Source organism: Cyprinus carpio, chromosome B20 (assembly GCF_018340385.1).
Source record: "Cyprinus carpio isolate SPL01 chromosome B20, ASM1834038v1, whole genome shotgun sequence".
In the NCBI taxonomy this organism is placed as follows: domain Eukaryota; kingdom Metazoa; phylum Chordata; class Actinopteri; order Cypriniformes; family Cyprinidae; genus Cyprinus; species Cyprinus carpio.
This window is the reverse complement of record NC_056616.1, coordinates 20,933,351-20,956,980: the sequence shown is the minus strand read 5'-3', so window position 1 is coordinate 20,956,980 and position 23,630 is coordinate 20,933,351. Positions and strand designations below refer to the sequence as shown.

Below are 23,630 nucleotides of genomic sequence, written 5' to 3'. Positions count from 1 at the left end.
TCAAGCCAAAAAGAAATAAATAAATAAAAAACAGGGCGAGATTCTGTTTTGACGTCAAAAGAGTCCTATGCCATGGAAAACAAGAAATGAGCAGTTTGGAGAAGTATTGCTCATTCTTACCAGTTCATCTGTGCCTATAACCTCAAAACTTACAAGGGCCAGAAGTGTTGGTCAAGTCCTTGCCTCGCCAGCACTGTAACATGCTGACAGGTGCTGCGAAACATGACTCAAGGTTAAAGAGACATTTATCAAAACACCCAAGCAAGAGACTCTCAAAGAACAAGGACGTTACAATCATTAATTGAGATGCATGGGCTTAGAGAAATAATTAAGCCTGGAGCCAATGTCAGAATCATTTCTATCTGGTGATTAAAAAGATTCCCTAATAAAAGCCAAAGAGGGTGAGGATTATCAGAGAGACGACCCGCGGTAAAGACTATCGCCCACCACTCTTTACAAATCCTCAGCATGACCCTGAAACACTTTAGACTCATCTGTGCTTTGAGTAAGAGCTATTTCAAATAGCAAAGTAATGATGCCCTAATTTGCTAATATCAGTGTGTAAAACCGCACTATAGGTCACACATTTAAGACCCCATGATATTGTTTGATGAATGGGTGGGTGGCCATGTTTCACAGTTGCATGCCAAATATTTCTAAATATTTAGAAATGTGCAGATAAAAAAGCTGTTGTGGAGTGAGTTGCACTGGAGATGCTAATCACTTCACAATTCTCCATTTGCATGATTTGAAGTGATTAGAGTGCAATTGACTGGAATTATGGTGGACAAATGTGATAATAAATGCTAATAGGAGCTGTGAAAACCCAATACTAAGCAGATTGTTACAAGAAATTGGTCCTCAGGCATTCAGTACACAAGTCAATAATTCCAAGAGCCACCCAGATTTGCATGTTAACCCTATAAAGCCAAGTATATCATATTTAGTATGCAAATTTCTAAAAGTTCTAAATGTAAAAGAAAAAAAAAAACGGTTGTACACAATCTACTATATACCTTCTGTTACCTTCAGGTTGCGGTACATGTGTGATTTTGCTGTGAAATCTTTACTGTCTTTTATAAAGTAAACAAGAATAACTTCTATACTGTTAGCAATATTTTAAGATGAACATTTACTGGATTTAAGCAACTTAATTATCCATACATAACTTTTTAGTAAAAAATCATGTTAAAATTTCATTAATTAAATGTAAATTACACTTTTGAGGACCGTTTATTTGTATGTCTCTAAATCATAGTTTTGCACTTCATTACATATTTTGCAGACCTTTGATCATAAAACTAAGTATTTAAATATATACTAAGACATATTGCTATATTGGAGATATACAGCTACAACTGATATTTACATGCATTTATAAGTAGTCTGCTATACTGCTGTAAATATCTTCATTGATTATATTAAAAGCTATCAAAATAGTAATTTTCATTTATTTTTGGCTATGTTTATATCATCAACTACACCAAATTGCATATTTTGCTCAATTTGGGCCTCGGATTTGGATTTTTTTCCCACCTCAAGTATGAGCTTCATATTCTCACTATATCATACTTAACAAAAAACACATACGTAAACCTTATTTAGATTTTCTTTTATATTTTGTCTAAAGGTTCAACAAACTGTTCCACAAAAAAAATCTATAATTAATTATCTGAGGCTGTATAGGGGTAAAATCCTATCAACATTTTGTTTTTACTTCTAACCAACTACCAGTGCTAACCCAGAATGAATTTTGGATTAGTAGATCTATGATAACTATCTGTGATAACAAGTCTGAAGCCTTTCAAGGGATACTACAAAATTAGCTCCTCAGCTGTCTTCCTGAAAAGCCTGAGTAGAAAGATCTTGACAGGACGATTCATTCAAAGTGTTTGCACAACGCTTCCATTGGTTTTCCACTGGAGGTTATTTTGAGGGGCTCGGACTGTCAGCTGTTGTCTTGAGTCCTTTTGGACCCTCCTCACTTCTCTCTTTCACTCTGATAAAACTGTGGACTGACTGGTTCATTGTCCTCCTTTTCTATTCGAACCCGAACAGACACGTGTGGGTAAGTCTTGAGCTATACTATTTCATTTAACTTTTTAGTTGATGTTGAGCTGAATGTCGCCAGTGTGTCATTGAGAAGCATTTGAGTTGGTTGGGAGACATTATAGTGTGGTTTCATTATTCTGATCAAGTCATATGAAGACAAAGCTAATTCAATGCAATAATTCTGTTGTTTTGAATTTAAATTTGTAGCAAATTTCATCATTTGTCCTAAAGTTTGTGCTTCACCCTTTGCCTGTTTTTTTAGATGTAAACCGATGTTTAGAATAGTCATTGTTTTTCCCACTTTGCGTAAAACTGGCACCACTGACATCAGAGTGTACGTGGTTAGACTAAGAAATAGCTTGTCCATATTTAGAGAGTCCAAAAATAGCGTGTGGCTTCACAACAGGTGCCATGTTGGTGAAGGAGGAGGGGTGATGGGAGAGGAGGAGGGGTGGATACATGCACATGGGGTTGGAATTGGGGCTATAATTTTAACCTGATAAGCAACAGAGCTGGGACATAAACAACCTCTGGAATCTCAGAGTTCATTCCACATGAAATCAGCTGTGTAGAGCTGAAGGGCTTCAGGCCTGGCGCTATCTGTGACACATCAGATTTAGAGGCTCAGCGATACTCTGCCACTGTGATTTGTGCTATTTTCTCTGCACCCCCTCCCCTAGCCTCGTGTGTCACAAGTGACTCGTTGCCTCTCTTCAGATGTCCACCAGACGTGGAGGCAGCTTAGAGATCAGATGTTACTCTTTTTCTATGGCTTGCATTGAAAATGTTTAAAAATTTATCTAACTGCCATTAACCAGATCATTAAGTATTAAAGTTCATTAAGTATTTAAATTTAAGTGTTACATTTTCTGTATCCAGGTGTGAATCTATATCGATAAAATAAAATAAAATAAAATAAAATTAAATTAAATTAAATTAAATTAAATTAAATTAAATTAAATTAAATTAAATTAAATTAAATTAAAAATTAAAAATTAAAAATTAAAAATTAAAAATTAAAAATTAAAAAATTAAAAATTAAAAATTAAATTAAAATTAAATTAAATAAGAAATGTTTCATGAGCACAAAATCAGCATATAAGAATGATTTTTGAAGGTTCATGTGACACTGAAGACTGGAGTAATGGCTTTTAAAAATTCAGCTTGCCATCACAGGAATAAATTACATTTGTAAAAATATATTAAAATATATAGAAAAAAAATTCTATATTGTAAATTGTAACAATATTTCAAAATATTACTGATTTTACTATATTTTTGAACAAATAAATGCAACTTTGGTGAGCATAAGACACTTTCAAAAAATATATGACCTAAATATAAACACACACATACATATATATATATATATATATATATATATATATATATATATATATATATATATATATATATATATATATATATATATATATATATATAATTATTAATAAAATATCAGTAAACAACAGTATCAGTACATAGTACACAAAATAAATAATTTGAAAATGGAAACAGGACAAACAAATAGATAGAACTAATTAAATTTTGCTATTGTTATTGTATATGTAGACAAATCACTTCACATTCCAATTTCCAGTTTTACGTTTTTGCAAATATTTCTTTTTCAAGGTCACTTATTATCCATATTGTTTCTGCCTGAGGCAAATCCATTAATCATTTCCCCAAATTTGAATTTACATTTCAAACAACCTCATGCATTTCAAACATAAATTCCATCTATTTATGCAAACATACCGCAAACTGGCCAAAAGCCATTCATCTTCAGTTTAGTGGCTGGTGATTTCAGAGCGTCGTATCAAACCTCTCTACAAGTAATGCATAATCACTTCTCATTAATTTCAACAGTCTCATTTCAGCGTCAAGCCAAGAGTGTAATCAAGGAATTGGCTGTTCTACCTCTGCTAATCAATCTGCTTTCTTCTGAAGCACTTTTATGATATATTTAACTTGATTTTTGCAGCAGATGATGGAGGGCTGTGACCAGACCTCTGAAAACCCCAATGAACAAGTCAGTTGCCCAGAGGAGCAGCCAGTGGACCCCATGGAGGACTTCAGCAGGCAGCTAGAGGATATAATCAACACGTATGGAGCAGCATCCAACCTGATGCAGGAGCAGATCTCCATCCTGGAGGCTGAGGAGAGAAAGGAAGAGGAAGCAAAGGCTGATAAAGAGGCCAACCCACAAGAAGCTGGTGCCACTCCAGAGAAGGAGCAGATAGCTGATAAGAAAATCCTCAAGGCCCTGGGTGAGCAATTGGCCTTTCTTCTGATCGTTTGATAAACAGTGTAAATGTCTTGAGATTAAAAAGACGAACTAAAAGACTAAACCTCACAAAGAGAATTTTTATTTTGCTGAGCATCATAAAACGGTCCTGAGAATAGCCAAATCAGTCAAGAAATGAAATGGGTCATTCTATGAAATAGGTGCCATTTTAAGTTTGATAACCACATAAATAATAAAAAAAATGACAATGTGCCGTGTCAAGTTAATACAGTAAAACTGTAATTTAAAATAACTGTTTTCTATTTTAATATATTTAAAAATACATTACTGTGATGCAACGCTGAATTTTCAGCAGCCATTACTCCAGTCTTCATTGTCACATGATATTTCAGAAATCTTTATAATATGCTGATTTATTATCAATGTTTAAAACAACTGTGCTGCTTAGTATTTTTGTGGAAATATTACCATGATATATAACTATATATATACAGTAAATCATTTTTAGAATTCTTTAATAAATAGAAAGTTTAAAAGAAAAGCATTAATAATTTGAAATAGTTTTTGTTGTAACATTGTCTTCACTGTCATAATTGATCAGTTTAATGCATCCCATAAATAAACAACAGCATTAATTTATTTTGAACAAAAAGTCTTACTTAACTCAAACATTTAAACAGTAATGTATGATTGAGTGACACAAATGACATCCATTTTGTTAAATGACCCACAGAGCAGAGATTTCAGTGAGAAAACTGATTGCTGTTTTATGTTTGAAAAATAATGCCGTATGTAGCACCTCTCAATGGCACAGATGGAGAGTCATAAACAGTGATTGGGTTTTTCTATCAGCAGGATGGTCGAGTGCTATGAGTGTAGTAATCAACTGTTTGGAAAATTTCCATTCTCAATGAAAGAATGCTCATTTCAATACTAAAGCCCACTTTATCATCACCAAATGCAGACAGCTATAGTGCTTGACTTAAGTTTTCTGACACACTCTGGCCTAAAGGAAAATTTTACACAGGAGTGAAAATTCTGTCATCATTTACTTGCTATTGTTTTTGCAAACCTGTATGACTTTTCTCTGTGGAACACAGAAAGAAAAAATATGAATAATGTACTGGTCACGCATTTTAATGTAATTCCAATGAACAGCTGTTGGAGCTTTTAAGATTCAAAAAGCACACATACATGTAAAAAAGTTCCATAAATGAATCATAAAATATCATAAAGCGGTCCATATGACTCGTGCACAATAGTTCAAGTCTTCTGAGGTCATATAAATAGCTTTGTCTGAGAAAAGTCACGGATAAATTGGGCTGTGAGCCACTGCAACCGAATTACTCAATGAGTCTATGAGCTGAACTGAAAAACTGGACCAGTCTGATTTGTGAAGAAATCATTCTGATTTTGTGAACTCATTTAAGAATCAGTGAATAAAACTTTTCAGTTTGATCCTGACACAAAGCTGTCTTCTGAAGACAGCACAAAAATGTTACGAACCACTTCGACAGTGCTTTTTAAGATTTTCTTTCTTTTCTTTTTTCTTTTTTGGGAGATTTATATAGAAAATAGAGGTTTTGAATGACAAGAGGGTGAATAAATAATGACAGAGATTCATTTCTGGATGAACTATCCCCTTAAGGCTGAGTATATGTCTTGTGCCTTGTTTGCTCCTCTCAACTATTTTATCATAGTAAACGCTATCACGCTATCACGCTGTGATTCCCCCACTTCTCCCGTTGATTTATTTTGAAGCTTGCGTGCAGAACTCTCCCTTGTGGGCTTCTGCTCATCTTCTTTATCTTTTCATTCTCTGATCTGAACGGAAAATGCTTGTCTCGTAGGTAAAGAGGCTGCATCCTTATTGCAAAGCCTGAACAAGCTCGGCTCACCAGAAGAGAAAGTGGAAATGGTGTTGAAGAAATACACTGAGCTGGTGAGTATCCAGACCCATGAGAGAACGCCGCTCTCTGAACAGTTTTCCCCGCCGGCAACAACAATGCATGGAGGACAGTTAAAAGGAAACAAATAGAACACAAACCGGATTGACATGGAGAGAAAATAAAAGAACGCCTGGTGTGATGTTAAGAGTGGTTTCACTGATACTGCGATGACCTAAATATTCGCCGCCTTGGGCTGAATAAGCTAGTTTGAACACAAGGCCATATGCCACACAAGAAAGCCACAGCACTCTCTTCAATTTCAAAACACAGATAACGACAGGCACATGTAGAGAAGAGCATATGACAGAAGACTATGAAAAGCAGACAAAAATCAGAGATCTTGTTCTCAGAAATATACAATCTAAGGGCTCTGTGTTAATGTGGAAAACTGGAAACTGTCATTCCAAAATCCGCTGACAGACATTATCTAAAGCAGCTTTAGACCAGCCAGAGGTGTTAAAGCTGCATATGAGATGATGTATGGATCACACCTGTGTGTGTTTTGTGCATATGGGGCAGGTGGAGGAACACAGGACTGAGAAGAAACAGCTGGAGCAGCTTCAGCAGAGACAGGGGCTTCTGGTCAAGCAGAGAGATCAGCTTCAGTTTGAGCACAGTCGTGCCATTCTGGCCCGCAGCAAGCTGGAGATGCTCTGCAGGGAGCTTCAGAGACATAACAGGACACTGAAGGTGAGAGCATTGTTTACTCAGAGCCTGAGAAAGAAAAGTTAAGCTATGATATTACTCGGTAGGTTTATTTTTTGGGTATGTAGTTTATGATAAGAAACATACATTATTTATTTTATCTGAATTCGTTTGTTTTTTAAAATAAACATGCCTATTTTCTTATGCCATTTACATTTTTTGGGGTCAGCTGTTCTTTTTAAGTTTCTATTAATCAAAAAATCTTGAGAAAAAAAAAAAGAAGTATCATGTCTTCCACAAAAAGTATTATAATTTCAACAGTGAAAATAATAAGAAATGTTTGATGAGCGACAAATCAGAATATTTCATTGACACTGAAAATTGCAGTAAATTACATTTTAAAATTGGAATATTTCACAATTTTTTGTTTGTACTGTATTTTTAATCAAACAAATGTAGCCTTTGAAAGCATAAAAGACTTCTTTAAAAACATTTAAAAATCTCACTTTTGAACAGTAGTCTATGTTAATGCAAATAAAAATGCTAAACTACAACAAAATTTTCATTAAAAAACTTGCAGCTGAATAACTAAATACTCTTTAAAAAGTGGTAGTTTTTAAATAAAATGTATATATATATATATATATATATATATATATATATATATATATATATATATATATATATATATATATATATATATATATAAATTTATATGTTTAATTTTTTTTATATTTTTAGAACATTTTTAATTTTAGAAAAAGACACTGATTAGTTGACCATAAAAGCACACTGTTGCATTTTTGCAAAAATAATACTCTTAATTCAATTGTCTCATACTTGCATATACTGAATTTATGGGAGATGTTGCCATTCTTCTATCACTAAACTAAAAAAAAGTATAACAGGTCAAATACTTGCTTGAAATACTGCGAAAACTGAAATAAGAACCACTTATAAAGAAAAGCAGACTGACTCACATGAACAGCGATCATTGTTTTGTTTTTATGTGCCATTAAGGGGTACATTTATCTGAAATACAGTAGGACCATAATAACAGACCTTATAGCAACTTCTTGTTTGACATGTGGGAGAGTGTTTCCTGTTATCCTGTTACCCGTCTCAGTGTTTTGATTGCTGAGATTGAGTCGATCCAACTTCCTTCAGAGGAGACGGCGTTTTTGAGCCCAGTGGGACGTTACTGCAGTGACTCTGTGTCTCTGCCTTCTCAGACTCAAAGCGCTGCTGACTGACAGGTCACTATGACAAGAGGGATAGTGTTACCCAGCTTCAGTGGCATTTGCCCTTCTTTTATAAATCAAAAGTCAAAGAGAATGTCTCACTGGCTCAAATCACTGCAGAGGCCATGGCCTCCTGTACTTCCATTCTGTTGATGCTACAGCGACTACATCTACATCCCAGATAGAATCTGCAGAGGTTTTCATATTTTCTGTGCTAATTTAGTGGTGAAATCTGCATAATGGATTTAACTATGCAACTCCTTAAAACGATTTACACATATAAAGAAATTCATAGTACAGTTGCATGATGAGAATATTAGCTGTTTTATTTTACATTTAGCAGTTGAGATCACAGGTTAAGATCTTGTGACCGACAGAAAACAACTCATCTTATTGTGTAGCCTATCTAGACACCACAAGATAGTGCCATAAATATTTAGTGTTCTAATGCCAAATATACCACAAACATAAAAACAAGAACCCAAAATGATTAAGTTTGCATTTGAAAAATAATTATCTTTATATATTACATCATAAAGGTCATTTTTAAAGAGTGTATAAACTCTCATTACAAATAAGAAGGATATGTTTTAAAAAACAATCTATGCCGATTTCAAGGCTTGGTTTCGAAACATTTCGAAATTCCTCATGAACCAAAGATCAGTTTTAAAATGTAGGTTGATTTTTAATAAATGTAATGAATTTTAACGTGTGTGTAATACAAAAGGGAGAACAATTTTTAATAGTTTGCCAAGCCCAGCCCAATAACACATAAGCATTGCACATTAATAAATAAAATAACACAATTTTTGATGGAATATCATATTGAATAGTGTTTAATTATTTGTAGGTTAAATTGAATAGATATTCTTGAAACATTTGCAAGTGATTTCTAAAAGGTGTCATTATATATGATTTCCGTTGCATTTACATAGTTTTAACCAGCAGGGGCCGCCAGCCTGTGGTGTTTTGAGAGCATCTAAAAACAAATTATTCAGGGTTTCAAAAAGCTTCATTTCTCCCATCACTACCTTCACTAGTCACATGTGATTGATTCAATAAAAAGAACCGACTCTTAAGAGTCATTAACCAGGGAATCTGACTTCACTGGTCGTGCTGTATGTTTTTGATGCACGTAAACGGCAAGCTAATTTGTGAATGCCTCTCTCGACTGAGCTGCCATATTTGTCATTTTACAAAACTGTTATTCAGCACTTGAAATGTTTCCAGTTGTCGGATATAGCAGTCCACTCATTTCTTTCACTCTGCCAAACAATAATGTTGCCTTCAAAGAGATAATTTCACTTCCATTCGGTGAATGTGTACATAATATGAAAGATGTTATGAATCTTGGGCAAAGCACCTGGAGCCATTTTCGCAGCGACTGATTTCGGTTCATTTGTACTATTCGCTGAACAGGTGCTGGAGGACTTTGTAGGTAGCGGTTTCTGTCCCAGCATGCAAACACACACTTTTTCTTCTGTCTTCGAGGAGCTTTCTAATCACGTTTGTGTTGTTTTTTCTCCTCTGGGCATTGAAGATATTAAACTCTTGCTCTAATATGAACTCTGCATGTCTTTGGAAGTTGATGCTATCCTTCCCTAGAGGCTGGCTTTGACCTTGTTCACTCCCCAATTAATTTTATTCAAGTATTATGGAAGCTATTAATGAGCAGGTCAGAGCAGAACATTTAAGCCCTGTGTGTAGGTGTGAGGCTCAGCTATGAGGACGGTAAATTAGATTTAATCTGGGGCCATTTCCTTTGCGCTTATATGAGTGATTCGCCTTCATGATGAGCTTGCGTAGTGGTGATACAGCTTCACCTTTCCCGGGTGGGAGCTTGAGACTCATGCCATGTGTAAACACAGGCAAGCAAACAGACTCAGCCCTGGGTTGCTTACAATTAGCTGAGTCAGGAATCTGGCGCCTGTGAAACAGGAGCTCCTGTTTACAAAGCGCACACATTGGATGGCAGGACTGTTTAGCATTCTCACATCCGATCCCAGATACTAAAAAAGGATAATATTGTTTATTAGTGCTACAAATATAGATCTCATAGAGCTTAATACGTCATTAACAACATTTGAGTAATAGGATCATAAACTAGCCTTCACTATTCAGACCTTGTAAGGTAGAAATAATGCAGTTAACGTAGGGGTTAGTGCACCTGGTTTGGACATGTTGCACTATGGTGCTCATGTGGGCCACTCAGGTTCAAGTCAGGCCTATAAAATATGTCCATTCCTTCTATTCTTTATATTTCTTGTCACTCTCTACTATATCTATAAAATAAAAGCTCATTCCAAAAGGTTGTCCCTTAATTATAACTTATATATATTACTTTTATTAAAAATAAAACATTTTAATGTTTTATATTAATTAAAACCTATTTAAACCGTACACCTTATGAATTTATCAATACTTTACACAATAAATAATGAAAATGTACATTTATATTAATTTGCAACATGTCTATTAGTTTTACTATTTAATTTTGCCACAAAGTTTAATCCAAAAAAGTGTACTTGTCAACCAGTGTTATTTTAGTATTATTTTTATGCTATTGTAGTGTTTTATTAATATTTTGAATTTGTTTGTTTTAATTTTAGTTTAAGTAGTTAAGTTCAGATTTAGTAATTAATGTGCTTTTGTCAGTTTTATTGGTTTTTACTGATTCTCTTTTTATCTTCAATGCATTCTATATCAGATTTATTTATTTTAGTACCTCAGATTAGTTAAGTTAGTTGAAAATGCAACATTTCTCATTTTTGAGTGTTTTTAAGTTTAGGGTTTCATCTAATATTTATATTTTATTTTGTTTCAGATTTATTTTAATTAACATTTTTCAAAATAGTTTTTGTGTTAGTTAACAATGACAACACTGATATCAGCAAGACAACACTTTAAAGGGATACTCCACCCCAAAATAAAAATTTTGTCATTAATCACATGGGGTACCCATGCCGTTCCAAACCCGTAAAAGCTTCGTTCATCTTCAGAACACAATTTATGATATTGTGGATGAAAACCTGGAGGCTTAAGACTGTCCCATAGACTGCCAAATAAATAACAGTGTCAATGTCCATAAAAGGTATGAAAGTCGTCGTCAGAATACTCCATCTGCCATCAGATGTGCAATCTGGGTTATATGAAGTGACGGGAACTCTTTTTGTAAGCGAAGAAAACTAAAATAAAGACTTTATTCAACAATTCCTTTGTCAGCAGTCTACTCTGTGTCTCTCCATATCACCGTATGCTGCGTATGCTCTTCTGTATCATCCACGCCACAATATTTTTGTTTTCTTCACTTACAAAAAGTGTTCCCGTCGCTTCACTTCGCTTTTACTTGGCAGTCTATGGGACAGTCACAGGCCTCCCGATTTTCATCCAAAATATCTTAAATTGTGTTACGAAGACAAACGAAGATTTTACAGGTTTGGAACAACATGGGGGTAAGTGATTAATGACAAAATGTTCATTTTGGGGTGGAGTATCCCTTTAAGTGAGGAGCATGACTGAAATAAAATATGAAATATTATGAATATATTATCACTATTATTATTAATAAATATGTTATGAATTAAGCAAAAAACAAAATAAAATTATCAAGGTGAATATCATTTGTGAAAAATCAAGATGTCAAATACAAAATATTGTTTAATTGTTTGCATTTAGGCTATATAAAATGCAAACTATGAAATAAGCTTTAGTAAGAGTTGGCCAGTTTATTCCACAAATGTTTAAAATATAATTTCCTTAACTGTCATTCCTACCACAAAATGCTTTCAAACACAATACATTATTTGACTTTTCCCATCTTAACACAGCTCCATCTCACGTAATGCTAGATCTAGATTGCTTTCATCACTTAAGGCTGCATATTCCCAGATTTCCCACACGTCTCCTACTCTCTTTCCCCCTGCAGGAGGAGAGTCTGCAGAGGCTGCGGGAGGATGAAATGAAGCGGAAGGAGATCTCCGCTCATTTCCAGAGCACGCTAGTGGACATTCAGAATCAGATCGAGCAGCACAGTAACCGCAACAACAAGCTGTGCCAAGAGAACAGTGAGCTGGCCAGCAAACTCAAGACCATCGTAGAGCAGTATGAGCGGAGAGAAGAGGTGCTGAGGGAAATCCACACACATTACATTAAATCCACATGATGTATCTAACATCTAGATTTGAAATGCATTAAATCCACACATAAGCAGAGCTCCAGCAGGCCCACCGTTCACAGTGCTTCTGCTGCAACAGACCTCTATTTTGTGCTGTTTATGTGGGCAGTGTGAAGACTGTAACCTGTTAATATGGGCCCTAAAATAAATATGTGCTTGTGGTGTGAAGCAGACCGAAGACCTGTGCAGCGAAAGCCAGCAAAATTAATTGAGGATTTCAAGCACCACAATATCTAACACATCTGTCAAAGCGAATCAGTCATAAATCCGTTTAAAGCTGCACCCCAAGGCACAGTCGAGATTAGATTTTGGTACAAGTAAGTGTGCACCATAAATGATTGATAATGCATCTGATTGGATTTTTTGTTCTGGTCCAGCAGAACAATTTAATGAGCCATTTTTGGGATTCCAAACTTATTTTAAACTCTGCAACTACAGCAGTTAAAAGTTCTGAATAATTAATCTTTTTAAATGTCATGTAAGTCTCTTATGCTCACAAAGGGTGAATTTATTTGATTAAAAATACAGTAAAAACAGTATTTTGTGAAATATTATTACACAATTTATAACAAGTGGTTTCTATTTAAATATATATATAAAAAAAAAAAAAAAGAAAAAAAAAGAAAATCAAATGTCATGTATTCCTGTGATGGCAAAGCTGAATTTTCAGGATTACTCCATTCACATTATCCCAGTCTTCAGTGTCACATGATCATTCAGAAATCATTCTGAGATACTAATTTGGTTCAAGTAATTTTATTATGTGCTTTTGTATTTTTTATTATTATTATTATTATTTTAAATATTTCTCTCTACATTTAATATATTTTTATTTTTGCTTTGTTTTTCCATCATTTTTGTATATTTTGTTTAGGTTTTTCATTGAATATTTATATTTGACTTTATTTCAGCTTTTTTCAGTTAACGAAAACACTAATTGAAATATTTCTATAGTTTTAATGTTTTAATATTAATAATATTTGTAATAGTTTAATGTTTAGTCAACAATGACTGTTATAAACAAGAATGTAAAGATTATGATTGAGAATAGCATCATGAGTGAAGAAATCAAACAAAAGATATCATTGTAATATGCTGATTTGCTGCTCAATTATTATCAGTTATTAAAGGTATAAGGATAGAATTATTATCAGCATAGAATCAATTCTGGAGGATCATTTGACACTGAATACTAGAGTAATGGTTGCTGGAACTTTTGCTTTGCTATCAAAAATAAATTAGATTTTACATACTTTACTGTAGAACTGCAATATTTGTAGTATTTTGATCAAATAAATGCATCCATGGTGAGCACAAGAGAATTTCAAAGACATTAAATAATTATTCCAAACTTCTGACTGGTAGTTTACATGAGCATTTTTTACAGTCACTATGCATAAAAACATGTTTTTGAGCTGAAGTCTGCCAGAGCTGTAATTTCACAACACGAGGCAGAGGAAACTACACCCTCACACTTTCTAAACCTGCTATATGCACAGCAGATACTTGCATTTTTTGACTTTGACTCAGTGATTCACGCCTGGTTTGACAGTGAATATTACACCTTGTAGAACACTCTAGTATTCTCTATCTAATCACAGGAGGATGACCGGTGGAATGAAAAGCCAGATGTTAGGAGAAGTTAAGATCAATCTGTCACGCTGATGGGTACCACAGAGACTGCTCACACAGAGCTGTGTGGTGGACTAAAACAGAACCCAAGAAATGAACTGACTCGAAACTGAATTGTGTCGTGTGTATCTACTGCCCTCTGCTGGCTGCAGTAGAGACACGCATCATAAGAGACAGATGCATCATGCTTAATGTGATTTACACAAGAAGAACATGTCCCTGGAACAACATCCCTATTGACCAGTCACTGCCCTCTGAATTTAGGTGTAAAAGGATGATTGATACAAAAGCTGTTCCAAGAACAACAAAGGATGTTGATCCTGGAACATGTTCTGCTTGTGAATAATCACACTGTGTGTTGTATCAGAAGAGAGACAAACACAAAATCTCAATGTTAAAATGTTGTACTGTGTTAAATGTTGTAACTAGAAATGACTAGAGCTGAAAAAAAACAAACTACAAAAATAAAATACAGCATCCCTGCAACCCCAAATAGAACAAGTTTTGGACAATGGAAAAATATAATAAAATATAAAACCATGATCTGCACTCACAAAATACAAAAAAGTCTTATTTTTTTGTCCTACAGGTGTTCAATGTAAAATAATAAATTTTTGTGAGTGCAGATTATGGTTTTATATACTAAGTAGTCACATAATAGATTGACGCACCAAAATAAAATACTAAATGACAAAAGAGCACGGTCCAAACGACTTTGTAAAAATAAAATAAATTCATGCCTGAATAAATATTCTTCCCTGTATTTTTATGCAGAGTTTAGAGAAGATATTCAAACACAGAGATCTACAGCAGAAACTGTCTGATGCCAAGCTGGAAGAAGCCAACATGCTCCTCAGTCAAGCTGAAGAGAAGCACAAAAGAGAGAAGGAATATGTAAGACACACAGATCTCCTATTCTGGCTCTTCAGATCTGCCTCAAGTAAAATGAAGGGCAGGCAAATTCATTTGCATGTGCATCCAATGAATTTATTTACAAGCAGGGTCTAAAATGAACAATCATCAAGTGCAAAATGCAAGTAATAATTGGCTTGTAAAAGGTCATTTTATAAAGAACTGCAACATAATTTATGAAGTTGATATTAATGGTAATCTGACATTTCCTGATAAGTGAAGCGATGAATGTGTCATTTAAATACAACATCTGTTGTGACTTGCAAGTCTTCATAGTGGATTTTTTTTTTCAATGAAAGTTTATCTGGGATCAGTCTCTCACTCTCTCTCTCTTAGGTTATTCCCTTTATCAGGGGTCGCCACAGTGGAGTGATCCCCTTAATATATAGCCTATATTACTATATGAATAACTTAAATTTTCTCAAGAGTGGCAAAATGTTCATGTTGGACCCTGTTTATAAAAATGTTTCAGTGGATCTCAAGAATTGGCACGTTAACATCTCACTATTTATTTGTTAGTTGCTTAAAGAGGCTATTGAAAAAACAAAGAACTGCTACGCAATGAGGGAGCAAGAGTTACAGATGAAGAAACAGGTAATGCCGAGTTCTCGGTCTCTCTCACCTGTTTGTGTGTGTGTCTTGTGTTTAACCAGTTACTCACTCAGGCTGCAGAGTGGAAACTACAGGCTAAAGAGCTGAAAGAGCAGCACACTGTCATGCAGGCCCAGGTGAATATCTACCGCTGTGGCATTACCCACAATCCAACACTCTCTCCTCTCTAGTTGTGGCGTTTTCTCTCGCTGAGTTGTGTGACAAACCACATAAACCAATTGATCTTTAAAAGGCAATTTATGGTGATAATTCATATCCATTAGGTGCAATGTCTGAATACATTTCAGCTGAGATGGATAGATAAATGAAAGATGGATTTTTATGAGAAGCAATTTTGCATAAATTCTGTCTTCATTTACTTACCCTCATGTTGTTTCAAACCTGTCAAATCATTCAAATCAAATCAAAAATTACAATAAATAAGGATTGAGGTTTTCCAGTTACAAAAAAAGGAAATGAAAGCATCAAAAATCTTTCTGTCTTAGAGCAGATAAATAATCTAGATACTGATCAATTCTTTAAGGAAATGAACGTGACAACATCTCACTGTCTTTGAATCAACAAAGATAATGAAGCTCTTTGAGTTAATTATGTTGATGGCTGTATGAAGGCTTCCTCTCTCTCATGGCTCTGTTGAGACACCACAGACAGAAATATATCATTTCAGTGATTTATTATAGTTCACAAGTGCTGAACAGCAAATACGACCTGGATGAGTTTCACTGCTGCTATTATAAATTATAAGTGATGCCTTGCACATTACATACTGAGTCATTGCAGAAAGTGTTCACTTATTTAAAGCTCTGTGTTTTTGAATGGAACATTTGCTTTGACTAACTGCAGATGGATTGAGTAAAGTGCAGCTGCAAAATCAGTGATTAACTCTTTCATTTTTACATCAGGTCCATGTTTACATAACAGAAGAATGAATGAATGAGTAAACAAATGGATGTATGAATAAATAAAAATAAATAAATATTTAAATATTTATTCATCCATTCAGTCATTAATGTATTAATTAATTCTTTATAAATATAAATAAGAAAGAAAGAAAAAAACATTTAGAAATTTTTTTTTTCAAAATAAGATCAATATATAATAATTGAAAAGGAAGGTTAAGCTGACAAATGTCATCATCATCATCATCATCATCATGCATGTTTTTCTTGCAGCACAGTTTATCGATATTTAAAAGGTGACATTTATAATGATTTTCTGAATGATGCAAATTCTAATACTCTTCTTACAGCTTGTGTTGTACTCCCAGAAGTTTGATGAGTTCCAGAACACACTAGCAAAAAGCAATGAAATCTACATCACTTTCAAACAGGAGATGGAGAAGGTTTGTTGTATTATGCACACTCTTACAGTCTAGATCCAAAAGTTAATAGGAAAAATAAATGTGAAAAACAACTTCTTAGTTGTTTTCCAGTGAAAATATCTACAAGATAAATTTCTCTGAAAATACGTCTTGATGTCTTATACAGTGTTGTTTCCAGTAAATGTGTCGTGCTTCAAGGATTTTTTAATATTTCAACAATAAAATTAGACAAAATGTTTTTTTAATTTTTTTGTTTACAGTGAACAACTTAAAATGCTTTTGTCTGTTTTAAAGCATATACGCCATATGCTGATCATGTTTTTATTTGAACAGATGACAAAGAAGATGAAAAAGCTGGAAAAGGAGTCAAGTATATGGAAGACACGGTTTGAAAGCTGCAATAAAGCTCTTGTAGAAATGATTGAGGAGGTAATTTACACACACATTTTGTCAGTATTGGACCTTTAGCGTTTCACTTACTAACTGATTAACTCCACTCCAACAGAGATCAGAGAAGGCCAAAGAGTTTGAACTCTTCACTTTGAAAATCGACCGTCTGGAGACTCTGTGCCGAGCACTGCAGGATGAAAGAAAAAGTTTATATGACAAAATTAAAGAAATACGGTCTTCAGAAAAGGAGACTCTTGTACCTGTAGTGGACTTGCCCCAAATAGATGAGCTTCAAGAGCTCGTCCAACTTCCTACGTCAGCTCCCAACCCCATGTTGACCACAGAGATGAAGAGACTGCGAGAGGAGCAGATCCGTCTGCAGGAGTTTGCAGCTTCCTTGGTAAGTTCCATAACAGATGATGCTGGAGAATCTGATAGTGAGGAAGAGAAGACGGCAGAAAAGATTCCAGCCATTCCTGTAGCTCCCAAACTTGAGTCCACCAAACCAGCGGATAAACCAGAATCAACACAAGAGGAACCCTCTACCACAGAAGAAAACAAACCAGAGGTTGCTAGAGTAAACGAAGAGAAGCCATCAGTACCCACAAATCCCGAACCCGCCAAACCTGAGACGGAATCCAAACTTCCTCAAGAGCCTCTACAACCAGAGATCACTGAACAACAGACAGGAAAACAAGAGTCCGCCAAAGAGGAACCAAGCCAGGAAGAGGCAACAAAAGCAGAAGGGACGATCGAACTGAAATCCACTCAGCCAAAGCCTGTCATGACAGAAGACAGCAAAGATGAAGCTGTTAAACCTGAGCTACCTGAACCAGAGCCGCCCAGACAAGAACCCCTCAAAGAAGAGCTGCCGAACTCTGTCTCGAAAGAAGATAGCAAAGATGAAGCTGTTAAACCTGAGCTACCTGAACCAGAGCCGCCCAGACAAGAACCACTCAAAGAAGAGCAGCTGAAGCCTGTATTGAAAGAAGATAGCAAAGATGAAGCTGTTAAACCTGAGCTACCTCAACCAGAGCCGCCCAGACAAGAACCACTCAAAGAAGAGCAGCTGAAGCCTGTCTTGAAAGAAGATAGCAAAGATGAAGCTGTTAAACCTGAGCTACCTGAACCAGAGCCGCCCAGACAAGAACCACTCAAAGAAGAGCAGCTGAAGCCTGTCTTGAAAAAAGATAGCAAAGATGAAGCTGTTAAACCTGAGCTACCTCAACCAGAGCCGCCCAGACAAGAACCACTCAAAGAAGAGCAGCTGAACCCTGTCTTGAAAGAAGATAGCAAAGATGAAGCTGTTAAACCTGAGCTACCTGAACCAGAGCCGCCCAGACAAGAATCCCTCAAAGAAGAGCAGCCAAAGCCTGTTATGAAAGAAGATAGCAAAGATAAAGCTGTTAAACCTGAGCTACCTGAACCAGAGCCGCCCAGACAAGAACCACTCAAAGAAGAGCATGCTGAGAAAGCCACAGCTGCCTCTGAGGAAGCCAAAGCACCGGCGACAAAATCTAAAGCCCCAAAATCCCAAGAGGCAAAAGCGAAGGCCGGCAAAGCCCAGCCTAAAAAACAAGCTTCAGCCAAGAAGAAAGGTTCTGCAAAGGGCCCGAATAAAAGCTAAGCCGAAATGCATTACCAAAGGAGTTTTTCTTTTTACCATTTCTAGATCAGTTTGTTTGTGTCCTCAGACAAGTCTTGTTGTTGATGAGTTAAAAGGCCTATTCACACTGCACTGGCAGATTACCAATAAACAGCAACAGATACATTTGTCAGGTTTTGTCTGATCAGTGTGTTACTCCTGTCAGCATCTGTTGGTGTTGGTCTGTGCTTGTTTTTTGCCAACTGAATGTTGAATCAGCATTTATCGAGTCTTGGTATGTCTGAGAAGTGACGTAGGCTTACTGTTCTCAGTCGGCGTTGGTCTGCGTCTGTCTGTGCAGTGTGAATTGGCCTTATAAGTTAATACAGACGATGACAGACTGGTTGTAGGACACGTTCCTTTATGAAAGTTTACTATAAGTATGAATTTCTAGCCTCCTGAATGTACTGTAATAAGGACTTTTTTCCACTTGTAACACTTTCTCAGTACCTCCAAATAAACGTCTGCTTTTGACAATCCTATAAGATGTTCTCTTTCACAAAGAAATTTAACTATATGACTAATACGAAACCTTTTATTCCAGTAAACCATTTTTAAAGTTGAGAACATGTTGGTGTAGTGTAGACATACAATATTATGTTTAATTAAAATTAAATTAAAGCATATTACAGCTAAATAGTAGTTTTTCATATTTTCTGAAAATAGCTGCCAGGACATTGGTTGCTCTCAGTGGTTTTTAGACCATTTGCAGTTGATAAATGCACTAGTGGTGTGCAATATTGACCAAAGGTATATACAGGTGCTGGTCATATAATTAGAATATCATCAAAAAGTTGATTTATTTCACTAATTCTATTCAAAAAGTGAAACTTGTATATTATATTCATTCATTACACACAGACTGATATATTTCAAATGTTTATTTCTTTTAATTTTGATGATTATAACTGACAACTAAGGAAAATCCCAAATTCAGTATCTCAGAAAATCTGAATATTACTTAAGACCAATGCAAAGAAAGGATTTTTAGAAATCTTGGCCAACTGAAAAGTATGAACATGAAAAGTATGAGCATGTACAGCACTCAGTACTTAGTTGGGGCTCCTTTTGCCTGAATTACTGCAGCAATGCGGTGTGGCATAACTTTGGACTACTCAGCAGCAATCCAGTCGAGACGCTTCTGGCGCTGTCTGTTGTTCAAGAGTGGCTTGACACAAGGAATGCGACAGCTGAAACCCATGTCTTGCATACGTCTGTGCGTAGTGGTTCTTGAAGCACTGACTCCAGCTGCAGACCACTCTTTGTGAATCTCCCCCACATTTTTGAATGGGTTTGGTTTCACAATCCTCTCCAGGGTGCGATTATCCCTATTGCTTGTACACTTTTTTCTACCACATCTTTTCCTTCCCTTCGCTTCTCTATTAATGTACTTGGACACAGAGCTCTGTGAACATCCAACTGGCACCAGGTGTCTTCAATATTGAACCTTTTCACAATATTATAATTTTCTGAGATACTGAATTTGGGATTTTCCTTAGTTGTCAGTTATAATCATCAAAATTAAAAGAAATAAACATTTGAAATATATCAGTCTGTGTGTAATGAATGAATATAATATACAAGTTTCACTTTTTGAATGGAATTAGTGAAATAAATCAACTTTTGGATGATATTCTAATTATATGACCAGCACCTGTATAGGCCAGTGCTTCCCAAACCTCTCCTGGAGGACCCCCTGGCCTGCACATTTTGTATGTCTCCCTAATCAGACACACCCAGTTTAGTTTGCACAGTCTCTACTAACGAGCTGATGAGTGGAATCAGGTGTGTTAGATAAGAGAGACATACAAAAGGTGCAGGGCAGGGGGGCCTCCAGGACAGGTTTGGGAAGCGCTGATATAGGCCACATATACTTTCCTCTGCCAGAAAGTAATGGGAGTTACCAGATCGGTGGGTGAGGGCAAAACCATAGACTGTATAAAAACATGGACGTAGTGTCCGTGACGTCACCCGTAGACTCCTGAAGAGCGTTTTTGAAGCTCAAAGTGTGCAGAGTGGGCCGTCGCCATCTTGGCAGCGCGTCACCACGCGGCTCTCCCTGGTAATCGAAAATGGGCAAAAAGGCGGGAGTTGGTTGCTGAAACCATGCCCACCTAGCTCAACAGCAGTGTGTCAACAGCGGAAATCCTCCTGTCACTCAAGTGGCCACGCCCTTAATTATGCAGAACTTTAAGGCTTAATATAATTTAGACGGATAAGTTATAAAAAAATTCACAGTTGTCATGAAAGGCAAAATTAGCTATACAGACCAAAATAATTTTTTGAACCATGCTGTAAAAAAAATTTTTTTCTGCTGTAAATTTGGGCATTTTAACATGGGGAGTCTATGGGACTGACTCCCTTTTGCAGCCAGCCTCAAGCGGCCAGTCGATGAATTACAGTTTTAGTCACTTCCTTGTTGGCCTCACCAGAGAGAGCGGGAGGTTGCCGCTCAGGCAAAACAGAAGGGCGTTTTCAAACATGTTACCTGATTGGCTCATGTCTTAGTGATGGGTATGTTTAGGGGTGGGGTCAGGTAAGGGGGATCATTTTCATTGCACGATTTAGAACTAGGGCCGTTTCTCAAACGGAAGGCTGCATTCTCCAGAGGTCGCATTTCTAGGCTGCATATGTCATAAAGATCTTATCTTAGAATATTAACAGTTATAAATTTGACCATTATTCTTAGTTAAGCGTAAATTGTTGTAATATGCTTATGACTCGCGAATGTAATGCTCAGTTAACTGAAATAAACCAGGCTTTATGACATATGCAGCCTGCAAATGCGACCTTCGGAGGATTCAGCCTTCCATTTGAAAAACGGCCAAAGTCAAAGTAAGCAAAAGTCAGAGATGCCCACTTTTGCCTCATTCTCAGTACAAGTGAATATGAGTGTCTTTATGAATGGATGACTGAACCATAAGCTCACTCTATTCGTTCACAAACAAATTCATTCAGGAACGAAATATCAGTGTTGCTCTGAGGCCACAAATTTGTTCTGCTCCATCTTTTTTTGGAACTATTTTCGTTGGTGAAAGAGAAAAAAGACTTTCAATATGGACAATTCTGTTTCTAAAATGTAACTCACTCAATATTAACTAAAAGTTTGTTGAATTATTGTGTATATCTTATGTAGCCTTGCACCTTTTCAGCGCTGCACTCTCTTCTGTCTTCCGCATTGTTTTTGTGTGAAGGTAACGTAAGGTCGTACGAATTTCTGAATGAACCGCTCGTTTTAAAATCTTCCCAGTCTACTGACATACATCTGCTTTGAATACTACAATCCACTTCACCAGCTAATTAGCTACTCTTTAACAGCGACCATGATGCTATAGAGCTAGCTACCATAAAAACGTAAGTTCAGAGACAGAATTCTAAAGATATCTGCGCGCTTGTGTCCCTGAGGCTTTAAGGTCTATAAAATCTAGCTTGCAAATCGTTAAAACAACAATTATTCGATAAATATCACACACTCCTAAAAGTCATGTTGATGTGCTTCAAGTTTAAAACAAAGTATGATCAATAATAATAGTGATTATTTCTTTAGCAAGAACCTCAAATTACATTTTGGGCGTCTTCTAATAAAAGGATTTTCAAAATAAGTTAGATTGATGATGAATTATGTTAACTGTCACTGGCATACAATAATTCCTATTGCACACCATGATTTTTACTCAAGTAGCAGTTTCCATGGCAACAGCCTAAAAAGGCAAGCAGCTTTTATGCTTACACTGTTCAAAATGATTCAGTGTCTATACCTGCAAGTGAATATGTATTGACCTCCATTTATATATATAAATGCCTTCACGTAATTTTCCACTCTGGGTTACACATTCTGCCAAGCACTGCAGGTTCGAATAGATATGTCATTTGGATATATTTTGGTTGTACAGCATCCCTCCAAAGTACACAAAGAAGCCACCTTTGTCCTATTAAACACATACAAATACACAAGCACACCCAAATAAATTTGTTCTGTAGGAACAAACTACACTTTGTTAAAAATTTAAGATTCAGAGCAAGTCAAAGAATACTGAGTTATACCTGCAGGCAGTCCTAGCTTCTAACAGAACGTGAATTTATATTAGGAGCAGCAGTTATGGTCATGAGTGGGAATGAGGAAGCCAGCGGGTCTGTATTTAACTTGACCTTTTGACTGAAGCATAAATATAAAGACATTAAAAAATACACATTGAAAATAGTGTTCACAAAGCTTTGTGTTGACAACGGAATACGCATTAGATAATTTAATCTTGAGTTACTGAACATAGCTGTATAGCTACTGTGTTTGGCTTTTGTATGGCAGAGAGATCTTTGACATATATTTATAAGGCTTTACAATTTCTATTTTTAGCAAAAAAAAACATGGCAAACTGTCCAGCAGATCTGGTAGACGTCAACTGACATATTATAGATGCTTGTTGTATGAATGAATTTTAGTGATGCTTTATTATTAGACAGTAACAAGCATGCCTTAGTTACTGTTTCCAAAAGAGTTTGTTGTTCCACAAGAGTTTCCACAAATTCTTCTAGAACATTTAAATTTGATTTAAAAATTGATTTATTTCTCTCACTCAATAAATGTCCTCGTCTTCCAAGATTCACAAACCAAAGGTTGTCCACATGAGAGCGCCTTCTCATTATTTTATCAAAGAAGCTGCTTCATCTGCAATAATGATGTTCATTGAGCATTGCTATTTGATATGGAAAACAGGAATTATGTAGTCAGGCCCTGAGTGGATGAGATTGAGATCAAAAAGATAACTGATCAAGCTGTGGAATAATTAATAATTATTCTGAGAAAGGAAG

General features: G+C 35.8%; 1 protein-coding gene across 3 annotated transcripts; it reads left to right on the top strand.

The window, feature by feature from the left end:
• The first annotated feature begins 1,871 nt into the window (after nucleotides 1–1,871).
• On the top strand, nucleotides 1,872–19,303 carry LOC109055561 (beta-taxilin-like). Of its 3 annotated transcripts, none has more exons than XM_042747388.1 (10): nucleotides 1,872–2,068; nucleotides 4,037–4,322; nucleotides 6,151–6,242; nucleotides 6,769–6,939; nucleotides 12,061–12,255; nucleotides 14,716–14,835; nucleotides 15,507–15,581; nucleotides 16,715–16,807; nucleotides 17,120–17,215; nucleotides 17,292–19,303. In XM_042747388.1, exons 2-10 carry the CDS (start codon nucleotides 4,040–4,042, stop codon nucleotides 18,801–18,803), a joined length of 2,637 nt encoding a protein of 878 aa, XP_042603322.1. In that variant the 5' UTR covers nucleotides 1,872–2,068; nucleotides 4,037–4,039; the 3' UTR covers nucleotides 18,804–19,303. The 3 variants fall into 3 exon arrangements, with proteins under 3 accessions (XP_042603322.1, XP_042603320.1, XP_042603321.1); XM_042747386.1 differs by lacking the exon at nucleotides 15,507–15,581 and adding an exon at nucleotides 15,373–15,447 and having other exon boundaries at nucleotides 1,912–2,068; XM_042747387.1 differs by having other exon boundaries at nucleotides 1,918–2,068; nucleotides 4,040–4,322.
• Nucleotides 19,304–23,630: the final 4,327 nt, after the last annotated feature.